Source organism: Nasonia vitripennis, chromosome 1 (genome assembly GCF_009193385.2).
Source record: "Nasonia vitripennis strain AsymCx chromosome 1, Nvit_psr_1.1, whole genome shotgun sequence".
Lineage (NCBI taxonomy): Eukaryota > Metazoa > Arthropoda > Insecta > Hymenoptera > Pteromalidae > Nasonia > Nasonia vitripennis.
The window spans coordinates 8303662-8320363 of record NC_045757.1 but is presented as its reverse complement, the minus strand read 5'-3'; the positions used below and the strand labels follow the sequence as shown (position 1 = coordinate 8320363).

Genomic DNA, 16702 nt, shown 5'->3' with positions numbered 1-16702 from the left:
CCTTAAAACCCAGCCAATCTCAACAACAAAAAATAAACTCCTTGCATCCGCTCAGCCATAAACACAGTACAAAGAGAAAATCTTGCACATCCTCTCGTCGTCGCTGCGTCGCATTATAAAAGACGAGAGTAGAAAGCGGGCGGCAGCGGGGCGCGCGCTCGCGCTCTCTTTTTCTCTGTTCCGATAATTGGCTACAAGGAATGCGAAGGGCCTTTTTCTCTCCCTCTCCTGAAGCTCTCTCGCTCGCTTATATATAGTCTCCTATGGCGACATCGGGGCGCGTGCGCGAGCCGCGTACGTAACGAGATAATTAATGTACCGCGCGGAATTAGCCGATTTACATGAGAGTCCCAGAGCACCCGCCGTCGCCGATGCTTCTTCTCTCTTTGTGTCTTTCTTCGGCTTCTTGTTGCGGCGCGGCTCCTGCCGCAGCTTCGCCGGGCTTTTGTATATATTGCTATTGTTCTCGTTATCTCGCTCTAATTTTCGAGGCATGTTTTTCTTACCTTTTGTGCGGGCCTGGAGGAAGAGGAGAGAGGCTCTCGATGATGGCTTACCGTAGTTGTCGAGTAGGTGATTCTTAAACGTAATTTTTTCAAAATTGATCAACATATTGTTTCATTAAAAGCCCTGAGTACTCGCATAAATTAACGTCAAACGATAAATATCGACGCCGTCCCTGTATATCGAGAATATCTTCCTTATCCCGCGCGTCCTCTTGGCATTCTCCCGGGCACCAAAATGCCGAAGCGCAACCGCATTTCTCCGTCTCGTAATTTGCGACCACGACAATGCATTCCACGAATGCCGCGACATTTCCCGAACTTTTCTCTCTCTCTTCTCTCACCACAAAGAAATTTCGCGAGATCGACGCCTCGGATATCCATCGGCCGCAGATCTTATCAGCGAGCGACGCTTATCCGGTAAAAATCGCGATGCGCTATTCGAGCGCAGCTGGGAATTCGGTTTGAGATTCTGCGAAGCGTTTCGGTTGCACGCGATTTCGTGCGAATGTACTTCTAGACAATTCGAACTGTACAGGTAGTACGAGTCGGCGATGGCCAGCCGTCCGTTACAGATGTAGTACAATATTTTCAAAACCATGATATGGTAGGGAGTAAGCTTAAGTGTACAGCCAAGGTCCACTCTCCACATACCCGAGCGACTCCATTCCCGGAAGATCAAACAATCTCCCATGTATATAAATCCTCCACACACTCCCCCTCGCAGATAAATAGCCTTTAATATCACGCGAGGACTGAATTAAAGTTCAAAATAAAAAAGGGCGAGATTTTACAGCGACGAAGACGAGCCGTATATCAAGATCCTTCGCGGGGACAGCTGCCGGCCACACCAATATCGCGCGCGTATATCAAGCGCCGGCGCGGGACTTTTCAATTTTAATACTTTTCCTTACATTCGACGTATATATAGGCGTACGCGTATGTGCGACTTTACGAGCCGCTAAATCATGTGAGGGATGGTATCGCTCGATATTTTTTCAACTTTCGCGAGGGATATTGCTCTCTCGAGTTCAGACGTATAGCGTATTTCGAGCGGCTGTCGCGAAATCGAGAAGTAGGCCGGGGAAATTTGTAGTTTCGGGATAGGTGAGATGATTTTTGAAGTATTGTGGGAATCCGATTGGGGTGAAGGGTATTGCAGGATTCGTCGAGTAAGTGAGTGGCAGATAGCAATTTCATCCATATTAGATTTGATCAAGAGCTAAATGTTGACTGAAATTGTAGGGCAGAAGCCACAACATGAATATAATTATTGATATTTAAATTAATGTTCAATCTATCCGCAGAAAGAGACTTAAAAGACTCGCATTGCCAGTACACAAACTATAAAATATACACTCACCACACGTGCCCGTAAACGTTTCACCCCAGCTTGTCTCACTTGTGCGAAAAGGGGTCGCGCCGACACAGAACTTTAAAGCGAAATAAATCGAGACTCGAGGCGCGAGTGCGAAGAAAGGGTGCATATAAGCTTCGAAATGAAAGAGCGACACCGAGTGTCAATTTGTCGAAGCGCGAAATCGCAGGCGGCAGCTATACGGAGACTGCTCATATGCAGGAGAGTTCGCGATTCGATATGCGAGAGTGAGAGCTGGCTGTATAATGTCGTCTCGTGTGTGATTCGCCCGTTATTAAAAGTAGCTGCTTGCGAAAGCAGGGATGCTTTATACATCGGGTGTATGTGCGAGGGCGATTTAGTGCGGACTTTGGTACTTTAAAATTGAATCGGGATCCTTTCGGCCAGCCTGTATTGACGCGCGTTTTTCAAAAATTTATGGTTTCAATTGAAAAGGGTTATTTATTGTTTGTCCAGGCTTTCACTTTGACCGGATCGTAAAAAGTTTTTTAAAATAGAAGTTAAATAATCTTGTACACTTAACGAAGAAAATTGAATTTCGCAAACACTTTGTGCACCTTTTCTCACCTTGTAAAAAAAAAGAATTCCTCGAAAATCTCTCGCGAGACCCGCAATTAAAAGACCGTTAAGACACATCCGTCTCCATTACAAGCCGGTAATGAAGACTCGCAATTTTCGCCCGTTACACTACTTTCGCACGCGGAAATCAAAGGTGCACGGCACGAGATATAGGGCAGGTGGATTCGCGACTCGGCGCAGCTGTTGGGCTAATCCGAAACGTGGATTCGATCGCAATCGAGAAGTGCCTGAGAGGTTTTTAAAGGCTCTTGATGCGATGGTCGCCGGTGGGCTCCGATTTCGACGGGTTATATTCGCGGCTGCTGCATAATAATAGACGAGATACTATCGCGGCCTCGGCCACACGGGCCACTTCTGGTATGATAGGTGCCATGAGTGGAGCGAATGTTTTTACGCGGTGTAATTAGTGAGCTTTCAAAATTAAATCGAGTTTTTCGAGGGAATTTATCGCAATGGGATCGAGCAGTGCGAGAATAAACATTTTCTTTCATGATCGTCAACAAAAAAAGAGGAAAGCCGAAACGTAAATCATGCCAAATCCACTCGAAAGTTCGAGCTGGCGCCGACAGCAATTAATAACGAGATATCCGTTTCGTATCCTCTCACCTCCGCCTCCGCAGGTCTTATTAGAACGTCGAGCTATGATCCGCCGGATGAAAGCAGCGAGCGCGAGCGCGAACCGGCGGTTTGCCCGTCCGTCTATCCATCTCTTGCGTCCGATAGACAGACGTAAGTGTAAGAGCTATACGCGTACTGCACGCGATGCGCAGGAAACGCCGCGCGAGTTCGCACGCTCGAGGTGATACTCACAATGAAAGTCGAGAGAAGCTCTATGAAAATCCGACCCTCATTGTCTTTGCGGCTTGTCGATGATTGCTCGCATGGGGATTTTTTTTCTTCGCGCCGCTGCTTCCGCTGATCTAGTTTTGGCACGGAGGTGAGAGTGAGAGCTGCTCTGGCCAATTGATTGGACGATGCAGTGGGTTATTGACGTGTGGAGTGCAGCTCTTTTTCTAATGCGAGTTTGTTATTTTTCACAGGGATACACGCCGCTACACATCGCTCTGCAGTTCGACCACGAGAACATTTTCAACCTACTAGTCCAGGTTTACGGTGAGATTTACTGAAATAATCAATCGACCCAGCTTTAATTCTCAATATTCGAGAATGATACGTCACCCGTTGCTCTGATATACTCGTGCCATTAATTTGGCTATACCCTGTATCATCGTCATCCCCAAAGTCATCGAGCGCATAAAGGCGAGGCTCAATTACCGTTGGGCAAACAAGTCCCGGCTGTCCCATATAGCTGCAGTCTTCCGAAAGCGACGACTTCAAAGCCGACGCGAAGCCATACGCGCGCGTGCGCCTGTTTGTCGTAGATTAGACGAGAGTCGACGCGATAACGCGCCATTATCCAACGCGGGACACTTCGTCGGATATAGCTTGCTTTGCTTTCGGTTTATATATGTATATTGATGGGGGAGAGAACGCGAGCCACGCTGGTTGTACATATCGACGATGATGGGGAGATTCTGATAAGGCGACAAAAGGGTTTTCGAACTTTTGTTGTGGGGCGACCTGGTGATCGGTTTGTTTGCGTTTGGATTTCACTTGGAGTAACAAATACTATTGCATTGAGATATCTATTGTTTATTAATTTTTTGATTTACGTCCTTACAGGAGCCAATCAAGATATTCGCGACTACAGTGGGAAAAAGCCACGCCAGTACTCTGTTTCTCAGAAGGCTGCGGTTAGCCAGGACACGATGCGCAGTAAGTATCTCGTAACCGAACTGTACCCTCATGAATGTGTGTGTGTGCGTCTGTGTATATATATATATATACACACACACACACACATATATAATTGGATTATTATTGTTTAATTTCGCGCGGCATTTTTTCGTTTTCCTTCCGGTCTCGGTATCGGTAGGCTATACTTGAAAACTGTATACACAATTACTCATTTATTTTGAAATTCGCAAGTAATTTCCTTGAAATTATATCTAAAAGATTGGGTAATCTCTTCTCTTATCGCTTTAAAAACCACTAAATGGATTGGATCGCCACTCTGTGCAATTTTTATCAAGGATTGGTGAAGCCGAGAATAAACGGGAATTTGGTCTACTCAAAAAAATATATAACTTTATTGCATGACTTTACAAAGCTTCTTCTAAATCTATTACCAGTAGACACAGTTTAAAGGGATTGGTTTTTAGAAACGTTTTTTCATGGTTGAAAGCGTAGATATGTGCACGTGAAATTGTACATTTTGAAGGTTACTCTCTTGTCTGAAGCTCTTGTTTATTTTTGCTTTATACTGTAATATTTGCTTAGTCTCGTGTACTGTATTGTAAAAATAACACTATAAGAAAAATGTTGTCGATTGTTTATTTAGTATATAGTCACGTCATCTAAATGTGAAAATTTTTATTGAGCGTTATTCACCTGTTAAAGTAGTGGGTGCAGTATTTTCAATTTTTGTCATAAAAACAAAAAAGTAACATTTATCAATTTATGATAGCTCGAATGATTTAATTTTGCAAACAACGAAAAAACTGCACCTATCCGTGTAATATAACCTACATAAGTAGTATTAGAATGGTTTATCCAAAAAAAGAACACCTAAGGCAATTATAGCCACACGAGTGAACAAAAAAGGCGTATACCGGGTCTAGATTACACACAACATTTACACAGCTCGCAATTGGTGAGTATCGGGCTTCTGGATCTATTTCCTTCTGTTATAGGGAGACTAGCTGCCAGCGTCGCGCTCAGGCAAGTTGTTGTGTCGCTATCCGTCGCACGCGGAGAGCGCGTCTACCTCGACTACCCGCACACGCCTTTACACCCTAAAAGCTAGACAATGCTTGCCAAAAAAAAACACCAAAGTGTAGTACATGCGTGTGTTTCGTAAGACCTTGGTTTATACTTGGAGAGAGCGAGGGAGAAAGAGAGGGATGACAGTGGCTCTGTCGACGCGAAGAAACGTTTGATTTTTTTAGTTTAAATGTGATGCTTACAAACTTTTGTGGTATTTTTCACGATCTGAGGGCCACTTATCCACGTAGGCTCGAATTATTGTAACTATTATCATTTTTATGAATGTTCCACAAAGCATTAAAAAAGAATTCGAGACTGTTAAACTCTCTTCTCTCTCGCCACTAGTCTGTAGCGGAATGAAACTTTGACAAATAACCAGTAACTCTTCTTATATAGTAGTATATTACTTCACGCGCGTATTCCCTCAATGTATTAGAAATAACCCTCAGTACTAACATCCCCCTCGTATAAATTAGCCACTAAATCGTTTGACCCTAACACACACACGCTCGAACTGTATTGACACACCTAATAAACATCCTTATGGTACTTCACCCTGTATACTAACTACTTCACATTATAGTTTGCAAAATGAAAAACCATCCGATCGGCCCACTAGGCACAAACTCTACGTTACATCAAAGCGTCCGCTAACCCAAATTAAAAAGTCAGATACACACACACGCACAGATCGACGCTACGTCTTCCCCTCCACAGACCGTCCAAGTATACACGCCTCCCATTTCGCGTTCGTTTCGACGTTTCCCGGTGATTAATCCGCCGATAAAAATCTTCGCACGTGCGCGCACGCGATTTCACCGCGAGCTCACACAAAGGACAGCATCAGCCGCGTAAATAGCTTTTTCCCAAACTTCTGGCGCGCGAGCGAACCGCCTGTCTGTCTCTTTCTCGATAGAATGTATTATACAGAGTTATATTTGCACATAATGCAGCCGCGAGTCGTTACGCGAGACTAGGAAATTGCATAGGTGGATCAATGGCGAGGAAAAGAAAGTGCACGTCGGGAGACGCGATGATGCCGAATGCGAGAGGGAGACAGAGAGAGGTCGACGCGTTGTTTAGATTTCCTTGTGGTTTGGACTTCGGTTTGAGAAAAAAGTAATTTTGAAAATTGATTCGTCAACTGATTGTCTTTTCTATCATCCAAACAACTTTTTTTCTGTTATACCAACGTCGTTGCGTTACGCGCCTTTCTCTCTAACGCCGAGTTATACAAACAAGTGCCGATGCTTTGTTAACTCGACTTTTTCACCCGCTTGTGTGTACCGTATGATATACTCCACGTAATGGCTAATTACTCGCTCCGTTCGGAATCATAACGAGAAGAGCCGATTCAGCGCTACGTCTATGCGTATTTCCGCAACGATTGTCTCCCAGTCACAACCTCCGCATCAAATTATATTTAAAAAAAAAATCGAGAGCAAAAATTACCCTCACGTGCTTCGGAAGAACGCACTCGCCCTTTTTATGCGCTTGTAATCTTAATTCATTAGAAAATAAAGAGGCCGATTTGCATTTAAATGAGGTGTTAACGAACCGAGCTCGCGGCATTACGCGGGGCATTAATATTGCATTTTTAATGTTTATGCTCTTATATTTTTTTTATCGCTCGGCAAGATCGAGCCACTCGGTGCCCCGACACGGCCAATTTTCGTTACTTTGTAATGGATTTTTTTTTATTTAATCACATGCGACTTGTCTTTTGTTGTTAACTATTGTACATACAATTAATAATTGACGAGGCGTGCGGTCCGTGTTGTGTATAATGTAACGTATTTTATTAGTTTTACGAAAGTCGGAGTTTCGCGTATACGTGATCTTGGGAAAAAAGGTCGTGTCTTGGATGATTCACATTTTGAATATTATCACAATAACACGCATTATGTTGCAAGTCTTTACTAACATTGAGAATAAATACAGTGAATATATAACTCTCGCTGAATAATAATAATAATAATAATAAACGTTCTAATACACTTATACCGAAGCATTGTATGCGAATCAGTGAATGTATAAGCAGTTAATATTTATATGAAATATTGAAATGTCGGCATCTGCGTTTTGAAAACTTTTCATCCAAAAATTTGAAGATTGAAGAAGTTTCTGCGATGTGAATTGTTTTCAAACCGTAGGCGCTTTAAAAAAATTAATCGCACAAATGCTTTTGCTTACACTATCTGTTATGCGAACGATCTATTAACGTTCTCGCATTTGTGTACAGTAAGTTGAGTGCTCTTCGGATAATCTGTGTGTGTTTTTTTCTTTCAGAAATAAAAGCAAGGAAAAAGCATGCAGGTAAGAATAGTTGAACCCCGATGGAATGGTGGGATTGCTGTTTTCTTTATTTCTCGCGGGAAATGTGGGCTATAAATTTGTTTGGGCCTTTGTTCTATGCCGTCTAACGATTTTGAATCGTCGATGCAGTGCAATGATGATTTGTCGAACAATTTATAAGGACGCTTTTATTAACATCTTTTCTGTATCCGTATACTAATCCGTTGAATTAACTTGTCGAAATTTGATGAGAACGCGCGTTCCTTTTGCTCTGTGCTCGCTTTATTGAGATTTATTTGAGAGATCCTAATAAGCTTTATAATCTTTCCATACTTTTTTCCTAAAATAGGCACAAAAAATAAGATCGACATTTTGAACTCTATAAAAATGCGAAACTCACGAGTATTTTTAGAACTTAATTCATCATCTTTTTAAAAGCAAAATTTGTGTACCGTAACTAAAAGCATATAGCTACGTATAATTAAAAACAAAAATCACGTTAACACCATTCTTGGACATGCAGAGAAAGATCTTGGTTTCCTACGTATTGGCTCGTTGAACGTTCGCGTGAAACGAACGACGGAGGCCTTCAACCAGTTCCTGGGAGTAACAACTAAGACGTCGAGCAACAACAGCGAGAAGATCCACAAAACTTGGGGTTCTGCTGACAATTTGCCAGTTAGTACTACTCGTAGTTTCTTTTTTGTTAGAGTTAAAAGTATATGTTAGTCCTGCAACCTGTCTAAATCACACGTCTTTGCAGGCGGACAAAATGATGCCACCACCTAAATACGCGCAAATCAAGAAGCGACGGAGTCGACGGGCCACGGATTTCGTCTCAAGCCGTTCCAATAACCAGCAGCAACAGCAGCAGTGCCAACAAACGGCTAGTCAACCAAGCACACCGACACTCTTAGGCAAGAGCGCAACGGCGGGCCGACGGCCAGCCTCCGTATCTGCCCTGACGACTGGCGGACTTCTCGCTCAGACTCTCAGTAGCGGCATCTCTACAGGTTCTATTCAGAAGGATCATCGTCAACAACAGCAGAATGACTCGGATTCAGATGGAGCTTGTGGATTTGATTCAGCCTGGCGAGGATCGGCTTGAATTGAATCCGAAGAAGAAGATTCTGTTTTAGGGACTGATGTTACTCTTGTAGAATGATCACTTTGTTTCTAGATGAAAATATTTATATCTCGTCTATTTCAAAGGATATTTATAATACACTATGACAAGAATTTTCTTGAAATGAGAGAATTGTCTTCTGAGTGGTGACGTTGTATCATAAACATAGTTGACTGTAGAATTATACCAATTATAAAGAGCTTTTTGGAATTCCGACAGTATGGTATTCTCCTTGAAGAATTTTTATAGATTTAATAGAGAATATATATTATTTGAATTATATTTGAAACTTACTTTAAAATGTTTAGCAGAATTAATTTAATGGATTGCACGTATAGTCAAAACCAAGCAATAAAAAATGTATAAATTATGCTTTTTCCACAAAAGTTATTAAGAAGATAATGCTCACTCAACAAATATTGCACATATTAAGTTTGATTTCTTAGCAATTGTGTGATAAAATTTGTTCTTGATAGTTGATTGAAGCTACAATTTTGAAAAATGACGAATGCCTATGAAAATTATACCAAGAATTACAAAAAACAAATGTAATATTGCCATGACAATAACTTATAGAAACTTAGTAACTACCTAAAACTGTCAAACAATATTTATGTCTATATGATATAATGAAACATTATTGAAAAAATGTATGTGATTTAGATAATATATAGAATATTATGAAAAATTAGATACTTTTTTAAAAATAGCTTAAAATATGCTAAATTTTTTTTGAAAGCACAAATGAAACATTTAATATTTAACATAAAAAGGGAAATCGATTATTATAAAAATCCTATAAATAAAAACATCAAATTAATATTTTTATTTAGCTTAAACTAATTTTTCCATTGTGTAACAAGTGCAGACAAAAATCGAACAGTGATCACAACTTGTGAAATCTGTTACGCATACAATTTCATTAGCTAATGGATTTGCAATGTTTTAGTAGTTAATGGTTTTAAAATATTTGCGATCAATTATTGTATATTAAAGGGTCTCTGAGGTAACATTATGTTTGCTCCATTGGATTTCTCGAAAAAAAAATTTGTTGTCTACCGTTGTTTTTTGAAATATTTTTCGAAATTTCGACAATTTTTCGTGCTTGAGTCGATAAAAACATTTTAATGCATTACCAATACACAGTGTTGGCTTGAAGGTTTTCGTCAATTATTTATTATCAGTTGTGTTTACTATTTAGATATCAGTCAAAGTCATGCTATAAAAGGAATGTTTATATCATGTAAATAAAATATATTTATTATGAATACCGTGAAATGTTTATTTTTTACACTAAAAATTTGATGGTAGGAGGTCAGTATTTTCGGCCATGTTTCAAGCTGATATGCGGGAGAAGAAGGAAAATATAGTCGAGATCGATTATATGAAGCCTGAGGTTATGAAGGAAGTGTTAAACTTCATTTATACGGATAATATAGCTTTCGATTTAGTGCAGATAACAGATGTTTTAGCTGCCGCTGATAAATACCAAATCGAGGGCTTAAGGATCGTGTGTCTCGAGACGATAGTATCCGGACTGAGTATCGAGAATGTTGTAGAGGTAATCGCTATTACTGATTGTTATGAGATTCCCGAACTACGAAATTACACGATTAATTTTTTGGCTCTTGATCGGGCAAAGATTATTGCCGAGAAAGATTGGGATGAAGTAATGAAGTCTCTGCCGCCACCAATACTTATGAAACTGACAACAGTGCTCATGCAGCAAGTGTGAAATTTAAATTCAACACACCTGATTTACTAAATACACCAACATCTTCTGTATGTATCACACTGAAAATATATACATTTTTAAAAAAAGCATGCTCTATTTTTTCTAAGTTAAAAGCTCTGACTGTCTTTTGAAAAATATTGAGATAACTTATAGAAATTAATAAAAAAGGCTAAAGAATGAAGTTCACATAGGTAAAGCAGACTACCTCTTGTGTAACCAATGGTATTATATTTCGACTGAGTCTGTCGGTAAGAGCGACATCGATCTCGTCGACGTTGGTTAAAAGAAGACGCGCGCTCTGACTGTTGATTTCGTAAACTAGATGACGCCTGCTGATTCGCGGGAAACCTATGGTTAAATACATGCTGCAATTGCATACTGCTTGAATAAATTGAATAATTAAAATTTTTAAATAACTATAAAATGTTCACCCATACGAGTGTAAAAAAACAATAATCATTTTATGACACATGACACATAGTATAAAAACTTGTTGTTTTATACCTTGCTATAACGTAGCAGTAACACAACTAACATCAAAAACCGTGATTTGAAATTTTTCTTATTCGCACTATACTGATAATATTTTCGAGTAAAAATTGCCACCTTTATGGTCACGTGAGTCCCTCGATTTTCTGTCTTCTGCTCCAGTATCAGAGAATAGCAGCGCCCTTCATTTTCGGAATCTCGGCTTACAAGAATCACACTTTTCTTTATGAGTTGACAGTAGCACCACTCAGTTTTTTTAAAATTTTTGCTGACTAGTGTTGAGGGTATTCTGTTAGTTATTTCTAAAGTGTTCTGGACTTTTATAACCAGTGGACCAAAGTCATTTGTACGTCGTGCCCAACAAGCTTTTCTAAACACAACATTCTTCCTATACAAGTGGAATTGAGTTTATCGTTGGATCGGTAAGTACATGCATGCGTAGTTCAATACGATTAACAACCATGTAAAATACAAAAATACGACTTTGAAAATCAACGTTGCAGGCTCAAGTGAAATAAAACCATGGAGAATAATACTGGCAATCCGTCGAAGCGCATCAAGCTCGGTAAAACTAGCCTCAACATTCCAGAGGTTACATATCGTTGGACGATAGAAAACTTCGTCAATTCGAAGCCATTTCTGAAGGACAATAAGGACATTCTTTCGCCCATATTCGACGCGTACAACAACAACGAGAGGGTCGAGTTGCAGCTGAAATTGCGCGTCTCCAACAAAGCCTGGCATTTTCGTTGTACCAATGTCGGAAGATACGGAGGTCACGCGAAAGTTTGGGTGAAATATTCCGTTGTAAACAGCTCGAACGAAGAAATTTATGTAGCAGGAATGGGTGGCTCGCTCATAAGTGAAAATGTCTACCTTTCCTATTGCTTGGCAGATCTGGACGAGCTTTACAACGAAAATGTCTTAGTCAATGGGAACCTCGTAACCGTATGCAAGATATACTTTGACAACGGCCAAGATTACACTCAGTCGGAGCCTGATCTAATGACCCCATTTATCGGGGAAAAGTCGTTGATGCAGGACGATTTGGAAAATCTGTTAAAACTGAAGAAATTCAGCAACGTCAACATCATCGTTGGAAACAAAAAGTTTCGCGCTCACAAGAATATTTTGTCTGTTAGAAGTCCCGTCTTCTCGGCCATGTTCGAGGCCAACATGAGAGAGAGCATAGAGAATGTCGTCGAAGTCAATGACAGTAGTCCGGAAATTATGAACGAGTTATTGCGGTTCATTTACACGGACAGGGTAAACCTCGAGGCGGTGCCGATAATGGATCTTTTGACAGCAGCTGATAAGTACCAGGTCGAGGGCTTGAGGGTCAAATGCCTCGAGTCAATTATGGCCAAACTCAGTACTGAAAACTTAGCCGAGGTACTCGACATCGTCGATCGCTACGAGATTCCCGAGCTGTACAGGTATGCAGTGAATTTTCTGATTACTAAAAGACAAGAGATCGTCACGAAGAACGATTGGGATGACACAATAGCGTCACTCTCGCCAAGAATGCTCAAGGAGCTGACTGCCATGCTGATAAAGAAATTTTGAAAATCAACATTGTATGTACATCCGTTGCTTTAAAAAAATAATTTGACTTCTTTATAGCTTTTCATTTGACACTTTCAATACGTATGTAATCATTTTTGTTGGCATCAAGATTGCCAAAGCGAGGAAATCAATTTGCACATAGGGTATTGCTAATTATACATATAGCAGCTTTATTTCGAAAATTTATCGAATTGAATAACTACGTGTATAATATATCGTTATTCGTAACGATTGAAATCTTTTTTTACATTTATCGTTTTCTCTTTTGTTTTTTACCTGCATAGATGAACAGATATTTTTTTAATGTTATAATGAAATGATTTTATATCATACTTTTGATTGTTAAAGATTTAAGTCTTCAGCATTAGAGATCTAGTAATTCAAAGCTTCATATATTATCATGACATTTCTTAATAAAATATTTATTAGGAATACATGAAAGTTTTGTATAACAATAACCGAAATCTAATAAGTTATGATTCCATGAAAAATAAAGTTCTAATATAATAAATAAACAAGTATACATTATTTTTTATTTGAATTTGTTACCGAAAATGACGCTCAACTACAGGATTGTCCATCATCAATAAAATAAGATTGTGCGTACACACGAAGCTTGTCAAAAAACCAGTATCTAAGTTCGCATGGTGTCTCCTTAAACGATACTCACATCAACATTCGGACGCCAGTGTATGGTGGGTTGCGGTGTAGAAGGGGTGAGTAAATGCACTTTTCAATAAATAATCTTTTATCGTCTTGCCTCGGAGCTACATAAATAAAATCAATACACAATGATTAGCTGACTACAACATACATGCTAACTAGTTACATTAAATAAGAAAGCAATAAACAATCCATCGGATGACAGACGTGCAAAATAAGGTTATAACAATTTTCGTACGATCTTAAAAGCTTTGCATCCGTTCTTTTTACGAGCACAATAACGCGTCTTGTTGAAACAGTACATACAGCATTAATATGCGCGTATAACCGTTAATGTAATCAATGTAGAAGCGGCCATTGTTCTATATTGCGATTTGACACACATACTTCCACGTTATAGTCCAGGCTCGTATTAGTATTCGACAAGCTTTTTTCAACCTTGCCAAAACCTCACATAAACTCATCCACCTACCAACAATAAAACGTTCGTTCTCCACATCCTGCAAATCAGCAGATGGAGCGATCGGAAAAACGTTCAATTTATCAATTGCGCCCAACTGCAGTTACTGCGATCGTTCGGCAAGATTTTGCCCGATATAACCGGCTGCAATTATAAATTTTACGCGAGCTCCGGTGAAAGCAAAAGCGGATATCCCCGCTAATCATTCGCGGCGCACGCGGGGGGACAATCCTGGGATTCTACGATTGCAGACAATACCTTTTATCCGTCGAACATCGCGATATCCTGTTTGTTGCTGCAGTGCAGTCTGTATAACCTGGCTGTTCATCTCTTTCGTATTTCCTCCTTGCAACAATGCCGCGGATTTGTTCTCATATGCGAGCGAGTTTTGAAATGTTGCCGAGGCTGCGATGATGTATCGTCCTTACGCTGTTTTATTTTTCTTTTCGTGAAAGCGCGAGTTACACACGTAAAGTTATAGTAATAAAAAAAACTGCCTTGGGAGGCTATATAAGCGCCGACGCTCATCTTGCAACGAGATTGTATAATTGCCGTCGATACACACGCGGACGACTCTTGATAGCCCAATTAAGCAACGCAAACGATATGAAAAAAAAGTTTGATTAATTGATTCGCTTACGCGTATACTTTCTTTTAATAAATCTACTATACAGCTGTACTCATTGTTCGCCGCGTACACGTGACCCCGAAAAAAATCACGCTTTCCCATAGCGTCGCGTCATTTAGTAAACATTCTACGAGCCTCAACGCACTGCAGTTCACTTATAAAAAATTCTCGAGCATAGATATCTTCTTCTTTTTTTTCTCTCAGCCGGTATATATCCCGCGCAGATTTTCCATTTCACAAAGAGCCGCGCACGCGAAACGAGAAAAGTGCGAATCTATATATATGCGCGCGTCTGTAAGTATACACGCGGATGTGGGGCAGAAACGGTATATACGCAGTCGGCCTCGACAGCGACGACGAGAACGAGACACGAGAGTTTTCACTCTATGCTAAATGAGCCAATCGTGTGCGAATCGATGACGAGAGGGATAGAGAGAGAGAGAGAGAGAGAGACAATGTTCCGAGGAATGTAGCACGTCGCGCTCGTCAACATGAAAGTTTCGTTGTCCGCTGCTTATAACGGAGAGCTGGTATATGCCTACGCCGATGATTCGCGCGAACGCATGAATTTCCATTACAGAATCGGCGACGCAATAACTGCGCGATGCATGTTTTGACCATCGCGAGCGCGCGTGTGTTAATGCGCGTATCGAGTGATCGACACATGCGCGTTATAGCAGACAAACAACAGCATTGTGTCTCGTCGGGAGGCGTGAGAAAAAGCTTGGCCGAAAACGTTTCGTTATACTCTCGTGCTTCTCGACTTTTCCTTTTGCCTTCGAATGAGGAGAATGGCAAAATTAATTTATAGAAAGCTCATCTCATCATCATAATCATCATCGTCTTCTCCTTCTTCTTCTTGCGCGCTGCGTATTAGCATAATAACGCGAGCGGCTGCAATTTTTCGTAATTGAATTAGAGCCGGTCACGAGCTATGAAAGTGTACAACTTCATTATTTCGCTGATTTACATTACAACAAGAATATAAGATATATGCCCGCATCAAGCTAAACGCGCGCTTTCACAAAGGCGCGTATAACAATAATCGCATGTATATGCAGCGCGTAGGCATATCAGCTAAGCCGGCAAAGCACTTTATTTGGCAATCTCTCGCGCAACGTGTGCACACATCTCCCGCGAGAGAGGAGGCGACACACGATCTTTCGTTCATTCACTTTCTCTGCGCAAAACGTTCGCCGGTACCGCGCCCATCTGTGCAGTACGTGTATTCCGCAAGTTTCTAAAGGGAAAAAAAGATGCCCGCGTATGCGAGCCAGTGTGTATAGTATATATAAAGGCGCACGAGGGAGAAAGAGAGAGAGAGAGAGAGAGAGAGAGAGAAGAAGAAGAAGAGAAAGTAGCCGAGCTTCTCGGTTATGCGGTTATTTTCGAGGAATCTCTCGAAGCCCCAAAGCGCGCGCGGACGTCGTCTCTCTATGGATACACGATTTTCTGCGGCTTGTGTGTGTGTATATATGTATACCGATGACGCGTAATGCGCGCCGTGATCTATAGGCAAGGTCGTCGAACTGTTTTCTAAAAAGGTGATCGGCCGCCGCTACCGCGGCGTGGCTAATAAATTCACGCGACTATATCCGTCCTTTTTCCGATCTCGAAGATCATCGTTCACCGAAAAATCTCTACCTATATATAGTCTGTCATACGCACAGTGGAATGAACCTCGCTACGTAATCCTCTCTAAACGAGTCGTCGACTACTTTACAACAATTCACACTTTTACTCGGTTCATTTGGCTGAGGCGCGCAGGTGAATCCTTTATAATGCCCAAGCTCGACTCGAAATTACGCGCGTTCCCAGGCCCATTGTTGTTTATTATATCTCGCGCGTTTCTTTTTTTTTTTTCGAGTTTCTCCAATTACGCGAGAGAGAAGTCTTTCCGAGAGATGAATTTGCGGTCGCGGTCATTACCGTTTATTTTGACGTCGAGCGAGCGCACCAGAGATGACGAGATGTGGTAATGGAAAGGCTACTGCGAGAGACGGGGATTTGATTTTCTGATGGCGATTTTGTGCGCGCGATGGGAAAAGCCGAGATTTTAATTAATATAAAACGCGCAGTCGCGAGAGCTGGTAGGGGGAGACGAGGATCTCGGCCAAAGTTGAAAACGCGCGCGAGTTTTGGGTCACGCGCGCAGAGTATAGCCTCTAGCTAACTGTTCATCGCCGATATGAGTCGCAAGTAGCTATATGAAATATGAGTATATGGTCGAGTGAGATCGTGTGCGTGACGATTATTTTCAATGGGCGATCGCCTAATGCGAGAAACAAAAGAAAAGAGCGACAGTCCACAAGCCCGCGCGCGTATGTAGAAGCTGCAAGTGCCGGAGATCGCGGATAAAGAGCTCATCCTCGAAGCCTCAGCAGAGACGCGAGCGCATCAGCGGTGCCGATATCGTCTCTGCACTATAGGCACTTACGCGTACGCGCACGTGTA

General features: G+C 41.2%; 3 protein-coding genes across 10 annotated transcripts in view; all 3 read left to right on the top strand.

Moving 5' to 3' along the window:
* LOC100121368 (ankyrin repeat domain-containing protein SOWAHB) overlaps positions 1-9975 on the top strand; it is a 110616-nt gene extending 100641 nt beyond the window's left edge. For 5 of the 8 annotated variants that reach the window (XM_008218440.4, XM_008218413.4, XM_031923041.2 and 2 more), the window contains 5 exons: positions 3501-3573; positions 4144-4236; positions 7576-7602; positions 8105-8259; positions 8345-9975. In XM_008218440.4, the coding sequence (XP_008216662.1) occupies positions 3501-3573; positions 4144-4236; positions 7576-7602; positions 8105-8259; positions 8345-8689 (693 nt within the window). In that variant the 3' untranslated portion in view covers positions 8690-9975. Of the gene's footprint in view, positions 1-3500; positions 3574-4143; positions 4237-5213; positions 5242-7575; positions 7603-8098; positions 8260-8344 lie in introns of all 8 variants that reach the window. The other 3 variants (XR_513104.4, XR_513103.4, XM_008218420.4) reach the window with 3 other exon arrangements.
* A 62-nt stretch (positions 9976-10037) lies between these two features.
* Positions 10038-10442, top strand: LOC103318036 (speckle-type POZ protein-like). Its single transcript, XM_031925893.1, has one exon. It carries the CDS (start codon positions 10038-10040, stop codon positions 10440-10442), a length of 405 nt encoding a protein of 134 aa, XP_031781753.1.
* Positions 10443-10904: 462 nt separating this feature from the next.
* LOC100121404 (TD and POZ domain-containing protein 5-like) lies at positions 10905-13012 on the top strand. The gene is made up of 2 exons (XM_003425006.5): positions 10905-11353; positions 11435-13012. The coding sequence occupies exon 2, from the start codon at positions 11454-11456 to the stop codon at positions 12495-12497; it is 1044 nt and encodes a 347-aa protein (XP_003425054.1). The 5' UTR covers positions 10905-11353; positions 11435-11453; the 3' UTR covers positions 12498-13012.
* The last annotated feature ends 3690 nt before the right edge of the window (positions 13013-16702 follow it).

Bases quoted from the DNA above. Each gene is read 5' to 3' on its own strand.
- LOC100121404 (XM_003425006.5), top strand. From the start codon at position 11,454: ATGGAGAATAATACTGGCAATCCGTCGAAGCGCATCAAGCTCGGTAAA.
- LOC103318036 (XM_031925893.1), top strand. From the start codon at position 10,038: ATGTTTCAAGCTGATATGCGGGAGAAGAAGGAAAATATAGTCGAGATC.